We start from the raw sequence: 16,448 nt of genomic DNA on the forward strand, positions 1-16,448 counted from the left end.
GATCAAGAGTACCCCCCTTGGAAGTGGTCTCCTTGCTCCTGTTTCCACTGCTCACTGGTGAACTTCCAGGGTGAAAACGCAAAGCCAAGGGCAGAGGGAAGACTTGAGGTCTCCCTCTTCCCACACACAAAAAACATCCAAGTGAACACACCCAAAACATTGTCAGGCAGAGGAGGACACTCTGACGCCACCTGACTCCTGGCCCCTAGTATATGCTCTTGACTGAGCAGGATTGGAACGCACTGCCACCAGCAGCAGCCACTCCCAGCACTGCTCTGGTGGGAATGACACCCATGGGGTGAGGAGAGAAAGGTCATGTAATATTTGGGTGGGGGCTCCAGGCCTCAGGGAGCCTAAAAGTATCCTTCCAAGCGATCCACAAACCCAGGGGCCAGCCACATTCCCCCAGGAGAGAGAAAGGTGTACCTCACGGGCCCCAGGAAACCACTAACACAGGTGACCCCAGGTTACACAAATACCTCTGCCTGCCAGCTGGACTGACATAGTCCCCAGAGCTACCTCCCCTACTTCCCCTGGGCTCACCAGGCCCACCAGAAGCACCCCTCCCAACCTCAGCCGCTCCCCTGCCGGGTTCCTGCCTCCTCCCCCTCCTCCCCTGCAGCACACTTGTGGAGGCCCTCACCCAGGACCCAGTGGAAAATTTCCTTCCCCCTTTATGACTGCTTAAAACACACATGCTCCATTCTTCACCTCTGAATCGACACGGGCAGAGGGTGGCGAGACTGTCCCACCCCACCCCCAGCACACACACACACACACACACACACACACACACACAGCAGGGGCCACTGGACTTGTATGCTTTATGAACTGGAAAGGAGAGGAGAGATGTTTTCCAGCTGCTACTCCATCTCTGACCATCCAAACACAAGTGTCCTGAAAACTCCCAAACAAGTTCTCCCAGGACACTCTCAAGGCCCTTGATAAAAACTGGTTCTACTTCTTACCGAGTCTCTAATCAAGATGCTAAGTCTGATTTGAAAGAGTCACCATGATGTGACCCCTGGCATCTTTGTTCTCTTGGTGACAAATCCGTTTTCCATTGCTGTGTCCCCCTCCCCACACACATTCAAGGAAAAAAAAAATAACCTTCCTGTGAATTCTCACAGCTATATGATAAGTGATCCCTCACACACGCCACCTTCTGCTTGCTATCAACACTCTCAAACACAGTTTCTCTGGGGAGGGTCAACCCCAAGGCTTTCTTCTCATTTTTCTCCTTAAATCTACCCAAACTGGTCAGGCCAAGAAGCTCAGTTAGCACTTGCCTAGGGAGTGTGAGGCTCGGTTGGGTCTCATTGAAAAGAATTAAATTCATGGGTGCAGGAGATGAGGCAAACTCAGAAAACTTCAAGTTTCTCCTGCAACTTTCCCTGTACAAGTCTGGCGACTTTTCTTTTTTCTTTTTTCTTTTTCTTTTCTTTTTTTTTCTTTTTTTTTTTTTTTCTTTTTTTAAAGATTCACCGTCGCAGCGTTTTAGTTGGCATTCCAAGTTTTAGAAACACTCTCCCCACCTTGCTCCCCCAGCCCATCCTCCCAAGAGAAAAAGGAAATTTTCCAGATGTCAAAAGGACTATTAGGGACCTCACGCCCTAAAAGAGCATAGTTACAAGGGGTTCACTCTGGTCCAGTGGATTTCTCTGCAGGGCATCTCCCCCCTCGGTCAAGCCAGAGCCCCCGCCGCAGGAACCTGAGTATCTCCAACCCGCCCGAGCCTAGGCAGAGAAAAGGAGAGGGGTTCGCCATGCCACCCAGAGCAACACCCAAGTCTGGCTGCAGCGCGCGAGCGAGAACCGCGGGGGCTCCTGCGGGGACACCCGGAGCGCTTACCGATGTCAGAGTTGCAGAAGGCGTCCTGGGGGTGACTGGGCGAGCATGTGCACGCCTCGGCGCCCCAGTCCCCCAGACTCCAGCTGCCCAGGAGCACGACAAGCCCGAGCCAGGGAGTCATTGCCGCTGCCGCTGCCGGGCTGCTTTCGCCTCTCCAAAGTTGCGGTACACGCCGCTGGCGGGGTCGCTGCAGCCTGAGCTCGCCCGCCCGGCCGTGTGGAGCAACTTTGGCTTCGGGTACGCCGCCCTCCGAGTGCCCAGCGGGACGGGCTGGGGTGAGGCGAGGTTGCCTCGGCGCTGGCACACGATTCGGCGAGTGGGCAGTCACTCTGGGCGAAGAAGCGGGAGCTGTAGCAAGAGCTGGAGAAGCCCGAGGAGCAGGAGGAGAAGAAGCTGTCCCAGCGCCCGCCTGCTGCCCGCTCTGCGCCGCAGCCCGGCGGCCGGGTGATATAGAGCGCGTCCCCCCGGCACGCCCCTCTCCGGAGCGCGGGGCCCGCCCCCTCCGACCAATGGCAGAGGCGCATTACCTCATCGGCCCTCCAAAAAGGGGGCGGGGCTGGGGGCTCGGGGCGACGGGGCGGGGCCGCCCCCGGACAGTTCAGATCCTTATAGGGAATAATGCTGCTATGGGCACGCGAGTGGGTGGGCTGGACGTGCCTCTGATACGCGCTTGCAGAGAGGCCGTCAGAGCGGCGCCCCCGTCCGCTTCTTGCCTGCACCCTCGCCTCTTGCCCACCCTGCCCTCTGGGAGCCTCTGACCCAAACCAGAATCAACTGCCATCCACTCCAGCACCAACCCCTCTGGCAGGTTAGAGGTGGCCCTGGCCCTGGAGATTTTGTGGCTGGTGGAAAGGATAGCTGATGGCTCTCTACCTTCTCTGGAGAGTGCAGACTCTGGGGAAAGAACTAGGTTGATGACCTATCACCACACACCCCCGCTACACCCCTTACCTCCATCCCTGACTTTCCTGCATGGAAGGGAGCCATCTGCTTTTTGGAGCTAACAGTAATAAAAGATTGTTTCCTGGGTTCAGACAGAGTAAATTGTGAAGTCATTCAACAAACATTGTTCTGGATGCTGGCATGAGCAAAAGAAACTACTCCTATGGAACTGCAGGCTATATACATCAGTAAATACATAGGGTGATTTTCTAAGGTGCCATGAAGAAAATAAAACAGAATAATGAGCTAGAAAGGACTAGGAAGGGCGCTGCTGTCTATGGGATAATAAGAAGAAGTCTGGCTGAGGAGGTGACATCCTGGCTGAGATGAGAATGAAAGCCTCAGCCATGTGGCAGTCTTGGTGGAGAGAACATCAAGTGCAAAAGCCCTGAGCTTATTTAAAAAAAAAAAAAAAAAAAAAAAAAAAAAAAAAAAACAGTTAAATAGAAAGGGCAGGAGAAAGGAGTAACCCCATCTAGGGCAGACAGGTTTCCATCCTTTAGCAAAGAATTTGGGGTGAACTGACCCCAAACTGGGATAAAAGTAGATCATGGAGAACTATTAGCTGTAATGGATAACTGCTAATAACTAATACTATGACCGTTTTTATTATTCGGTAACACATTGATCCCGCCTTATATTTTTCACACCTCACCTCATTACATCTCACAATAATCCTTTTAGATAGGAAAAGCACAAAGTATTATTCACACTTTCCAGATGAGGAAACTGGCACAGTAAAGTGACGTGACTTGGCAACCATCCAGGAACTCGATTCACCGCTGCCACCTTAAGAGGGGCATTTATTTTCTTGGACCTTAGCAGCAGTTAGCTCTAACTACCCAAATGCCCCTTTGCATCTGGAGTTTTCTTTCTACTCTGTCTCTCTCCCTTTCTCTCCCAACTCATCCCTTTTGGAAAGAGGCTTAAATGATTTGGTTATAGAAATGCTCAAAGTTTGGAACAAAATGAGGACTGGGACTATTGCTCAGAAATGCAAGTTCAACCTTTACACCTCAGAGAAGAGACGTTGGAATGGCAGAAGCAGAAAATTTCACTGGAAATGGTATTTCCAAGAACATTTTTAAATTCCTTTTTTTCCCTTAAAATTTTTTAACTATAAGGAAGGGAATCTAGTTTCCACATTTTTCTGTCTTCTCTCCTTCCCAACTTTTAAGACCCTCCCCACCTTAATTCTAACTATAGCCCAACTCAGAGAGATCCCCTTTTCTCAGTGTTTACTTTAGAACTTTGCTCCTTGTTTCTTGAGATATAGTTGTACTATTTCCCCAACCACACTAGAAACACTTTGAGGCTTGAAAATTTTGGTCACACTGCTTTTTTGCCCTAAGAGTGCAAAATAGGGTCCCAGGAGGCATGGGTATTGGTGTGGACAGCAGCCCATTGAGTCTTAACCAGTGGGCACTCGGGCCACTCCAAGAATCCAGGTTGAAGGAGAGCATACTTGGCGGGATTTGAGGGTTTCCTTTATCCCTGCACAGTGCCAGTCATGTGGAAGGTTTTATAAGCCTTTCCACACCAAATCCACTTTGGATAAGCATCTTATTCGATAGACGCCTTCTTTTCTCTTTCTTTTAATTTTTCTCCAAATTACCAATAGTTTCTCCAAGGGAAGGCTCGCCTAGAATATTAGTATCAGAGAAATAACTTTTGCTGAACTTCAAGCAGCAGGGCTTTATAGAAAGCTTCTGATTATGTCCGCTACTTAATTATGTAAGCGTAAGGGGAATCTGATTGTGTTTCCAGCTGAAAGGTAATGAAATTGCCTTTTGGTTTATTTCCTCTTGCTCTCTATCCTAAGCTGTCTTTGGAGTTCAGCTTCCAAAGTCGTGCAGTTCTCCCTAATATCTAATCCCAGGGACTAGCCCCTGCATATCCATGTGAGGTCAGTTCAGTCCTCACCCTGAGGAAGACAAAAAAAAAAAAAAAAAAAAAAAAGCTTCATGAATCCTTGCAGAGGGGAGCCCTACTGCTGAGGTCAACCCCTCTGGCAAGCAGACCTCACAGCCATCAATCCAGATGTCATGGTGTCTATAGACCTAATAATATGTAAGAATTGCTTTTTCAAGGCCACTTTATAAGCTGAATGGAGTGGATGTGGGGCTAATGGTAAGACTGAGATACCAGCTCCCCACTTTCCTCTTGACAGCTAAGAACAATGGTAGATTTATAAACCCCAGAAGGACTGAAGAAGTTTCTAAATCTGTCTGGCCTGTCCTCAAACCTACTAGGATGGCCTGGTATTCCTTTTCCTGGAACTTTCCTCAAAAAAAAAAGAAAGAGAGAGTTCATGTCCACCCCCTCTTCCAGTCCCAGAATGCTGAAATTTATGCATAGACATTTAGAAGTCCTGAAAAATGACCTCAGAGACTACCCATCTTCATTTTATAGGTGAGGAAAATAAGATTGAGACAGGTCACAGAATTGCCCAAAGTCTCACAGTCAGCTAGTCAGTCAGCAAAGCCAAGAGTGTGCTGCAGCTGCCTGATTCCTCATGTAGGCGCTCACCCACAGATCCAGGAGCCTCGGTCCCCCCAGCTGCAGTGCATGACCTAATGTTTATACTCTTCTGCAGCCACTCGCAGTCCTGAGCCTGCATGTCAGATCTATAGATGAGTTTGTCTCAGAGTCCCTTTGCACAGTGCCCAACAAGTAAAGAATTTTGCCTGCACTGACTAAATAGTTCTGTTATGATAATAATCACCTCTGAGCCAATCAGAATGAATTAGGTTTATCTCTTGTGTGTTTATTTTTCCCTTTCTAAACTATCTAATGCCCTTTGAAAACATTTCAAACATATTGCTACAAAGAGATGCATGAGAATTTTCTTTCTCAAGGACAAAAAGAGGCTGGAGTGAAAAAAAAGGAAAAGACCTGAGATTTGCTCCAAAGGTTACTGCAGAACAGTTGTGTGTGTGGACAAGTCGCCTTACCTGTCTAAACTCAGTTTTTGTGTTAATGGGATGAAGGGTTTATCCCAGCTATCTCCAGTTTGCCCACTGACTAGAAAGTCTAAGAATCCGTGGAAAATTCTCAGGGCAAGGTGAATGTTGACTGAAGGGAAAATATACCTTACCTTTAAACAAGTTTAAGACAAGTATAATGTGACCAGGACTAAGGCACATCCATCGATCTCTCAGTCAACACTTGCTGAATTCCTGTTCTGCTCTCTGCTCTCTCCCCTAAGACACAGGCTGAAAACAAAGATTGTGATGATGATGCGAAGAGGTGAGATTGAGGGCCTTGTTCTTGATAGAGCCCCATTGTAATTACTTCTTTATCTGTCTGTTTGCCACTTGGATCATAAGCACTAGAAGGTCAGGAAATATGTCTTTTATTGTCTCCTTACCTTATTCCAAAATTCACTGAACTCCTACACTGCCTCAGGTCACGGCTTAAACGTCACCTCCTCTAGAAAGCCTTCTCTGATTCCCAGCCCTTTGTCAGTCCCCTCCCATGTTACGCTGTTCTTTCTTTCACACCACTTGTCTGACTGTAATGTGATTGTTTACCTTCCTGGATTGTAAGCCCCTTGAGGACAATGTTGGTAATAAAGCAGTCAATAAGTTTTGGGTGGTCCCACCATGGCACAGTGGGTTAAGGAGCCGGCATTGCCATAGCTGTGGCGTAGGTTGTAGCTTCTGCTTGGATTTAATCCCTGGCCTGGGGACTTTCATATGCTATGAATGTGGCCAAAAAAAAAATATATATATATATATATATATATATATTAGGTTAATGGATGAAATTGTTTGGCCCCACCGACTGGTTCAGTCAGTGTTCAGATAGGCAGGTGGTAGCTCCTTGGAGAGATCACAGTCCTATCCCTCTGGCCAGTGCTAGGGGGCGCTGTAAGCCAGAGAACACCCATTCCTTTAGCCAGCAGCCTCAGCCAGTCTCACTGAGAAGGCGGGAGAAGCACAATTCCACGCTAGTCAGTGGGGTGTGGGTGCGTTTGAGTGGGTGAAGCTAACCCCTCCTGTCTGCAGTGGTCACAAAGCTCTCAGTCAGCATCCCGTCTGGGGCCACAGCTGCCCAGCTTCTCCACCCCCAGGCTGGCCACATGTCAACCCAAGGGGATCTGTGCTCTCAGGAAGCTACAGACTTGTGAATCATGGGTTTGGGGGGATTGGAGAGATTTGGGAACACAGGAGAAGATGCCACAGTCCTGTTCTTCCAGAGCAGGGCTGGCCTCTGGAAATTAAACCCAGAGAAGGTGCTGACAAGATGTGTGTCGTTCCTGTTGCCCTGCAGCAAAACACCTCCTCTCCTCCCTGCTCCTTCTCCTCCAGACCCCAGCCACAGTGCCTTCCCCCAAACCCACAGTCCATCTGAAAGTCATTACATTCAAAATAGCCTTCTCCAAGCAACAGACAGCCATGGTCCACCCATCACCATGAGCCCTCAGCGGGGTTGCTGCCCAGCACTTGGGAATTATGGACCTAAGATGGTAGGTACTTCAGGTTTTCTCTGTGTCTGGCACCAGCAGGGAGTAAACACCTTTCCTCATTTCCATCTGGAGCCAATTTCATGGTAGTAAAATTGCAGGACGTCTCTTGCCCCAGCTCTCCCCGAGACCTGCAGGCAGGGACGACCCCTCAGTATGCATCTGGCTAAATTCACCTGAATGCAAGAGTTTTCACATTTCTTTCTTCAGAGAGCGACTCCCAGGGATTTTAAGCCAGAAAACACATGTGCATGGTGGAGACATTTTTACCCTGTTTTCTGGGGTGGTGGGAGATGGGAAACAGAGCTAATATTCCAGAACTTGCTCTTTTTTTTTTTTTTCTTTTTTTTTAAGTGACTGTGTACTCAGTTGGTCGATTATTTCTGTGAAGGGTAATATGAAGTGGAGACAGAACTTCTCCTCCTCAACCCTGTCTTAATGTCTTCCGTATGCCTGTAGAGTTCATGTGTTTTTCCTTTAAAAATGAGTAGCTCCTTTGCGGTTTCTTTGAAGGTTGCATGCTCAGCTTTGCACAGAAGACTCCCATGAATGTCTCTGCCTGGTGCTCTTATGGCTTGGGAGGGAATTGGATGGACAGATGAACATAGATAGGGTCAGTCTGCCGTCAGACTGGGCTGGAGATCCTATTTCTGCCAAGGCACCTGAGCTCTCTTGGTGGAACCTGCTGGGATTGAAGCTGACTTGTCCTGTGTGATGGGGATGCCCAAAGACCATCTGATGCCCTTGATCACGTCCTTCTTTAAACTCTGATGCAAAGGCTTCACTCTGGGGTTTTGCTTTCTACCTTTCCAATTGTACCTTCTCAGTCTTCCTGGCAGATTTTTCAGGCTCCTCCTGCCACTAAAATGTAGGTGTTTCCCAGTTTTCTGTCCTTGACTCCCCTCCCTTCTCTTCCCTTTTAGCCTCCACACTCTCCCTAGCTAGTCATGCCGTCTCCCCTGGATCCACCTACTGCTCTGCTCTGTGCACTGGGGCAGGCACTGGAAGCAGCAGCATTGTTCTGAGCTCTTGACTAGATCCAGCTTCCCCCTGGACAGTCTCGCCTGCAGGTCCCATGGCCTCCCTAAACCCTAAGGGTCCAAACTCATAGTGTTTTCCTCTGTCTCCTCTGGCGTCACCCGTCCTTGCCAGTGGTGCCATCATTCACCAAGTCCTGTGGATTCTCACTCCACATCTCCTCTAACCATCCCTTTCTCCCCATTCCCACCATGTCTGCCTTGGATCAGGTCCCCATAGAGTCTTTCCTGGCAACTTCAATGGTCACGTAATTGCTCACTCTTTCCAGAGTCTTTCTCTATTACTTTTCACCACTGCTCGTATAAAGTTTTTCAAATAGAAATCTGAAATCATGCTGTCCTTTGCTTAAAATGATTCATTTGTTCTCCATGGCTTTCTGAACAAAGTCTTAAAATCCAAAGAAAGGCATACAAGGCCCTCTGTGATCTGGCTCTTCCCAGGGCCCCACAGAGGGGACTATTCACGGGCAATACAGTGTGATTGCTACCCCTGCAGTTACACAACAGCAGGTCTTGTCCTTGCTTATCCCTCCAACCTATGCCCTCATTCCCATCTTCCAACCTTTTACATTCCAGCTATTAGTTTCCTGCCTCTAAGGCTTGTTCACACTGCACTCTGCTTAGAATCCATCTTCCACCAATATATTCCTGATCCCTCCATCTCATGTGTCAAGATCTTTATCTTTCCTGATTCACCTTGAATCACCAGCTCATGGATGTTTTCCTGACTCTCTCTGCCTCAGCAGAACTGACCACTCTTCCGAGGGCTTTTGTCCTCATTTCCCGCTCATACCACAATCCCCCAGATAGCCACCGGTGCCTCCCACACTCTGTTGTCCCTAGCAGTTGATACGTTTTTCTCTCCCTTAGAAGAAGATAAATCGGGAGCTTTTTTCCATCTCTAGCATGGCATCTGCACAACATAGGCATCTACCATATATTGAGAGAATAAGCTAGCCATTGAATGGCAGAGAAAATGGAGGGAAGGGTGGTCAGTGTGTCACTTTCACAAATTCACCATGACGGAGGTTCTGGAGTCCAGTGTCTTCGGTCCAGAAACTCAACTAGATTCAGCTCCCAGAGTTGATCAGTCCCAGGGACATTCTAATTCATAAGAGACCAACAAGCCCACCAAATTCCGCTGTCTTGTTTTCAATGAGAGATTAATTGTCATGTAGGTAGGGCACTCATGTGCAATGTGACCCTTATAGTTATTCCCTAAGAGTTTTGTATAAAGCTAGTTTCTCATCAGAAGTTATCTTTGGTGTGTACAGAGTCAGAATACAGGGAATGAGGTCAGAAGGTCTGTCAGCTCTAAAATTCTCCTTTTCACTGAGGAGAAGCCTCGTTCAAGACGGTGACAATGCTCACACCTGCTGGCAAGATCCCCTCTCACCAGACAATGACAAGGCCAGAGACATATTGCCAATTTTGTCCCCTTTGGACTTTCCATTTCTCCACTCCTCCCTTCTTTCACCCTGACTTTTTCTGCACTGAGAATATCATGACACATTTTGTTTCTATATTTTAGATTACAGTCACCATGCAATATGACCTTCAGGTAAACAAGTCTGGCTTCTGGATTTTGAACTCTCCCTTTACTCTGTCTTGATTTACTGTCACAGACAGATAAGCACATGCATGGTGTGTGAATTTATAGCTTCAGCGCTCAGAAGACAGAGTTCTTTCCAAGTTGTGGGGAACTCTTTGTTATCGTTGCTCCACTGACAGTCTCTCTTTGCCTCACAGCTTGTATGTCACAGTGTGATCATCAACCCTTCAGAGGAAAGGTACAGGGTTCCTTCCTTCCAATTTCCTTAGACATTGACGGGTGTCCACTATGACACAGTAGGCACTGGAGATCTAACAGTGAACAAAGCACAGACCTGCCCTCAAGGAGTTCCCAGTCTAGTGGGAGAGAAAGAGGTGAAAGCAATAGTGGGTGGTATGAACTACAACAGGAGGGTCCAGTGTGCCATGAGATGCTGGGCCACACAACCAGGGAGTGGGGAGGTGATTGGAAACCCATATTTTGGTAAGACAGAGGGCCAGAGGTGAGAGAGAACTGTGGGTCATCAAATCCAACCCCCTCATCTTACAGATACAGAAAAAGGCCCAGAGTGTGGCCTTTTATATGGTCGTGCAGAATTATTGGCAAAGGCAAGACAAGAACTCAGACCCCCTAGTACCTCATCATCTTCACATCACTCCAGGCTCCTCTAATTCAGTGCTGGACCCAATAGAGAGATACAATAAATAATTATTTCCCTGCCTTGTAATGTTCATCAACCTTGGGGTGGTAAGCTGAAAAGATTTCTTTTTTTTTTTTTATTTTCCCACTGTACAGCAAGGGGGTCAGGTTATCCTTACATGTATACATTACAATTATATTTTTCCTCCACCCTTTCTTCTGTTGCAACATGAGTATCTAGACAAAGTTCTCAATGCTACTCAGCAGGATCTCCTTGTAAATCTATTCTAAGTTGTGTCTGATAAGCCCAAGCTCCGATCCCTCCCACTCCCTCCCCCTCCCATCAGGCAGCCACAAGTCTCTTCTCCTAGTCCATGATTGAAAAGATTTCTAAGACAAGAGCAAGGAAAAGGAACTTACAGTAGTGGAATACCTGCTCTGTACAAGGCATTTTCAATATGGTGTCTCTTCCAATCCTCACAACCCTAAAAAGTAGATATTATTTTATGCCCATTTTATAGTCCAGAAAACCGAAGTCAAAAAATGACATAGCATGTCCATTTTCTTACAAGGAAGAGAGTTGTAGAGCTATGATTCCGTCCTAGAGATGACTTTTCAAACCAGCACTCTTTTTGGAGACTCCAAAGTCTCTATGCCCATAGGTTCATGAAGTGCTGGGGATTCCTCTTCATCTTTTGGATGCTCACTGAGCACTCAGACCTCTTGATCACTGTGTGAAGGAGGGGCAGAAGGAGACATATACCTCCCATGGTACTGAGGGCCAGCAAGGGAGCTTTATCAGCAGGCAAGTGAGGTGCATCATTTCTTGTTTGACCTGGTCTGCAGGAGAGAAAAGGCAAGAGAAATTATAAGGCCGGCAGTATCTGGGGAATGGATATGTCCTTCCTTACTCTGAATTTGAATGGATGCTACCAGAAAATAATACCTGTAATGCCAAAAAAGGGCCCAGAATTCAAAGGCAAGCTGATAGAATAGTGACCAGAATGTTTAAACAGCTATTGAATATGGCTTAATTTCCTCCTGAAGTTTTAAGCGTAAGATGGAGTCAACATACCAGGTTTTTGTCTCAGTTCTATCACACACAATAGCTGAGTGACCCACCATGAATAAACTAATAAACCCCCTCTCTTCAAGTGTAGAACCAGGGGTTTAGATTTTATAATCTCTCAAAACTCCCCAATGGAGTATTCTCAAAGGCAGACTGGCAAGGGGGTTAGGGTCCCAGGTTTGTGATGTCAGTACACCTGGGTTTTGATCCTTCTTCACTTTTTCACTGTGGCCTGGAACAAGCTCCTTACCCTCTCCTTTCCTTAGGTGTCAAGTGGTAAAATGGGGGAACAGTTCATATCTCACAGAATCTTCATGAGGATCAAACAAGGTTCAGTGATTAAGGCCTGGGCACAGTGCCTGACATATGGTGAATTCTCACTGAGAACCTGTATGGACCAGGGTGCGGTGCTTCATGCACAGAGATGAATGAGGCCCCTGCTGGCAAGTCTCCTATCGTCTAATAACCTGTGTTTATCAAGGAAGAACATATTCCCATATCCTATCCCCTTTGACTATGAACATAGTACTCAAAGGAGGGATGGGGGAAAGGAGGAAGAAAAGAAAACAAAAACTTGGTAATAATAGCTAATTCTTAGAGAATGCCTCCTGGGTGCAGGGCATCCTTCTAGGCCGTTTGTATATAAATTCCTGCTAATCCTTTTAGTGAAAGCTGTGAGGTACACCAACATCCCCCTTTTTCCTTCAGTTATAGAAACAAAGGTACAAAGAGACTAGGTAACGTGCTCAATTTTATATGGCTAGGATGCAGCCGTGCTGGGATTTGAATCAGAGCAGTCTGGCCCAAGAGCCCATGCTCTTAGCCACCCTGCCAACCTGCCTCTTCATGGTGAGGGTGAACATGCAGAAAGTAGCAAATGTACAGGGGGCTGATGCCCAGTGTCTGTCACTGGGTGGGTCTTCCTCCCAGAATGCCTTGCACCCATCAAACAAGGCGTGTCAGAACATGAATCAGCTGTGGTCCCTATCCGAAGGACGCTTAGGGCAGTGAGTACATCAGTGGACCCTGCTGAAGAATAACACTCATGGGGTCAATGTGGTTTCCACCTTGGGATGAGCACAGAAGGTAGAATCAGAACATTTATCCAAATCCTGTCTCTCCCATCTACTGAGTTTCCCCTCTAAACTTATATTTATTCTCTATAAAGTGAGGACAAACATTTAATTCACAGAGGTAGTTTTTAGGATCAAATAATAAATAACTAACATTGACAGAGGATCTGTTATGTACCAGGTCCTCTTTATGTACTTTACAGGTATACATGTGTTTAATTCTGAGATATAGGGGCTGTTATTATCATGCCCATTGTATAGAAAATGAAGTCTAGGTACAGAAAGGGTTTAGTCACTTAGTCGAGATCACACAGTTAAAAGTGGTGGAAGCAGAATTGGAAGTTCTGTGTCCAGTTCCGTGCTGCTTACCACCTCTCTGCGCTCTGGTGACTGGTGGAAAACATTTTGCAAATCCTAAATTTCGTTGTTGTCTGTTCTCTCATTTCCATGTCTTAAGTTTTTATTCATGCTGTTCCCTTGGCGCTGGAGTGCCTTTCCTCCTCTCACCCGGCTACCTCTTATGTGTCTGGAGAGGTGAAAAGTAAGGTTCAGGGGCCCCCAGGAGTGTGCTGGAGCTGCCTCATACTGGCTTGTGAGAGCTGATTATTAAATTTTCTGGAATTTTGGCAGTCAGTTGTTAAACACATCCATTATTTAAAATATGATTATGTAAACTTAAAATCAAACAAATTACATTAAAAATATGAGTAATGAATACTTAAAACTTACCACTTCACCATTGTCTTATTATGTTATAGTCTCATCTATGCTCTTGAGGTTATTTCCAGCTATTGTATCTATATGGCAGAAACATTCTTCCTAATGCTGGGATTTCCCTCGTGGTGCAGTGGGTTAGGAGTCCGGCACTGTCATTGCTTTGGCTCAAGTTACTGCTGTGGCATGGGAAAAGAAACGTTCTTCCCAACTCTGCATTCAGTGACATCACACTGATAATTTAAAATTGGCTTTTTTGCTGTTGGGTTGTATAAATTGTTTATATATTCTAGAGATTAAGCCCTTGTCGGTTGCATCATTTGAAACTATTTTCTCCCATTCTGAAAGTTGTCTTTTTGTTTTCTTTTTGGTTTCCTTTGCTGTGCAAAAGCTTTTCAGTTTGATTAGGTCCCATGGGTTTATTTTTGCTCTAATTTCTATTGCTTTGGGAGACTGACCTGAGAAAATATTCATGATGTTAAATGGGCAAAAGACCTGAATAGACATTTCTCCAAAGAAGATATATAGATGGCCAGCAAACACATGAAAAAATGCTCAACATCGCTGATTATAAGAGAAATGCAAATCAAAACTACCATGAGGTACCACCTCACACCAGTCAGAATGGCCATCATTAATAAGTCCACAAATAACAAGTACTGGAGGGGCTGTGGAGAAAAGGGAACCCTCCTGCACTGCTGGTGGGAATGTAAACTGGTACAGCCACTATGGAGAACAGTTTGGAGATACCTTAGAAACCTATACATAGAACTTCCATATGACCCCGCAATCCCACTCTTGGGCATCTATCCAGACAAAACTCTTCTTAAAAGAGACACATGCACCGCATGTTCATTACAGCACTATTCACAATAGCCAGGACATGGAAACAATCCAAATGTCCATCGACAGATGATTGGATTCGGAGGATGTGGTATATATACACAATGGAATACTACTCAGCCATCAAAAAGAATGACATCATGCCATTTGCAGCAACATGGATGGAACTAGAGACTCTCGTACTGAGTGAAATGAGCCAGAAAGACAAAGACAAAAACCATATGATATCACTTATAACTGGAATCTAATATCCAGCACAAATGAACATCTCCTCAGAAAAGAAAATCATGGACTCAGAAAATAGACTTGTGGCTGCCTGATGGGAGGGGGAGGGAATGGGAGGGATCGGGAACTTGGGCTTATCAGACACAACTTAGAATAGATTTACAAGGAGATCCTGCTGAGTAGCATTGAGAACTTTGTCTAGATACTCATGCTGCAACAGAACAAAGGGTGGGGAAAAAAATATAATTGTAATGTATACATGTAAGGATAACTTGATCCCCTTGCTGTACAGTGGGAAAATAAAAAAAAAATTTAAAAAAATAAAATAAAATAAAATTGGCCACGATGGGAGTATTCACACCAATGTAAATGGCAGATGCTAAAAACCACCTTTTGTCCTGGAGAGTTAGTTTTTAAATATTTACCAGTACAGCACTACCATTTCTTAACTGTGTCATCTTGGACACATAACCCTTGCCTCAGTTTTAGCATCTGTAAAATAGGAACAACATTCATGCCTGCCTCACAGAGTTGTGAGGAGCAAACATGATATAGGGGAAGGACTTAGCAGAATACCTGGCATAGAGTCAGCCACCAAAGAGGGGCCACTGTCAATATCATTATTAAGGCAATATAATTATTCAGCATCATCCCCTACAAGTAGCCTTTCCTTCCACCCAAACTGGATTCCACTATTAGAGATTATCTGCGACCTGGCATTCATCACACTACACTGAGATTGACAGTTTCTGTGTTAATTTCCCTTTTAAAGAAATAAGCTAGTTGATGAAGTCTAATTGAGTTTTCTCTTCTGGGCACTTAGCACAATGCCAAACACAGGGTAGGTCCTCAACAAACTGTTAGATTGGATTATTAGTGAGGAAAGCATTCAGAAGCTACTAAAAGATCAAAATTAGGGAACTTGGAAATTTCTCTAATTACATTACAAACTTTTAAGAAATTCTTCTCCATAACCGAGTACTGCTGGAATACTGTGTTTGGGGTTCATGCCTTGGGAGTACCTTATAATGTGGTCATTTTGGAATTCCAGGAACTAAAAGCCCCTGACTTGATGCCCAGTCAGACCCACCGCACACTGAATTCTTTTATAACAAGTTCTCAGTCTGTATATTATAGACCCCCTATGATAGTCTTAGCGTGTCAAGTAAGAATATGACCAGTAACTTTCCAAACTGCTTGAAGGTAGCTGGAACTGCCTCTGCCTCGAGTATTTAGAGAAAAAAGATCTTAATGTCATATCAACAAACTCTAAAAGAGATTGCACATACCTGGAGTGCTTTTCAAGGCCTGGGAGCCAGTGATCTGAGGCTGATTTCAGGGAAAAAGGAGGGGAGAGGCCAAAGGCATGTTGAAAAATCATTTTTTGTCTGTTGTTCCTTTGTATGAACTGGTTGCTGGCTTATGCAACACCCAGTAATTAAAATGGCTGGAATGCTTTGCATTTTTACAGCAACGTGAAGGCGGCTCAGAAGCCTGGAGCTGGAGCCAGCTGGAGGCCCAGCGAGCCTTCCCTGGCTGCCCCTTGGCCTGGCAGAGGTGGCTGGCATCTGCTTTGGGGTGGGGGTGAGAGTGGCAGGGAGGAGGGAGGAGGTCAAGGAGGTCAGGAAGAGCCCCACTGCTCTTCCCTAGTCAGGTGCATCCAGGTGTACTATCTTTAGAAGGAAGACAGGCATGGGCCACCCACCTTCTGGAAGTCTGTAATGCTTAGCGGTGCTGCCTAGGAATGGTAAACAATGATAATGGCGATCCTTTTTAAAATATCTACGCTGTGCCAGTACAGGCCCTGTTACATATATTATCTGATTACGAGGGAAAAAAAAAAAAAAAAAAAACCTCAGATCATATCACTCTCCTGCTCAGAACTCTCTCTGGATCCCTCATGCATTTAAAATGAATTCTAGGTGTTTCCGTCCTGGTGCAGCAGAAATGAATCCAACCAGGAACCATAAGGTTGCGGGTTTGATCCCTGGCCTTGCTCAGTGGTTTGAGGATCCAGCGTTGCTGTGAGCTGTAG

At 46.0% G+C, this 16,448-nt stretch overlaps 2 protein-coding genes across 5 annotated transcripts in view; one reads left to right on the forward strand and one right to left on the reverse strand.

Annotated features, from left to right (window-relative positions):
- TIMP3 (TIMP metallopeptidase inhibitor 3) overlaps positions 1 to 2,290 on the reverse strand; it is a 56,784-nt gene extending 54,494 nt beyond the window's left edge. Inside the window, exon 1 of the mRNA XM_003126073.6 lies at positions 1,852 to 2,290. Coding sequence (XP_003126121.3) covers positions 1,852 to 1,972 — 121 coding nt within the window. The 5' untranslated portion in view covers positions 1,973 to 2,290. The remainder of the gene's footprint in view (positions 1 to 1,851) is intronic.
- The window catches only part of SYN3 (synapsin III), a 484,255-nt gene that overhangs the window by 222,569 nt on the left and 245,238 nt on the right, over positions 1 to 16,448 (forward strand). The gene's annotated exons all lie outside the window — the stretch shown is intronic.

Source organism: Sus scrofa, chromosome 5 (genome assembly GCF_000003025.6).
Source record: "Sus scrofa isolate TJ Tabasco breed Duroc chromosome 5, Sscrofa11.1, whole genome shotgun sequence".
Classification (NCBI taxonomy): Eukaryota; Metazoa; Chordata; class Mammalia; order Artiodactyla; family Suidae; genus Sus; species Sus scrofa.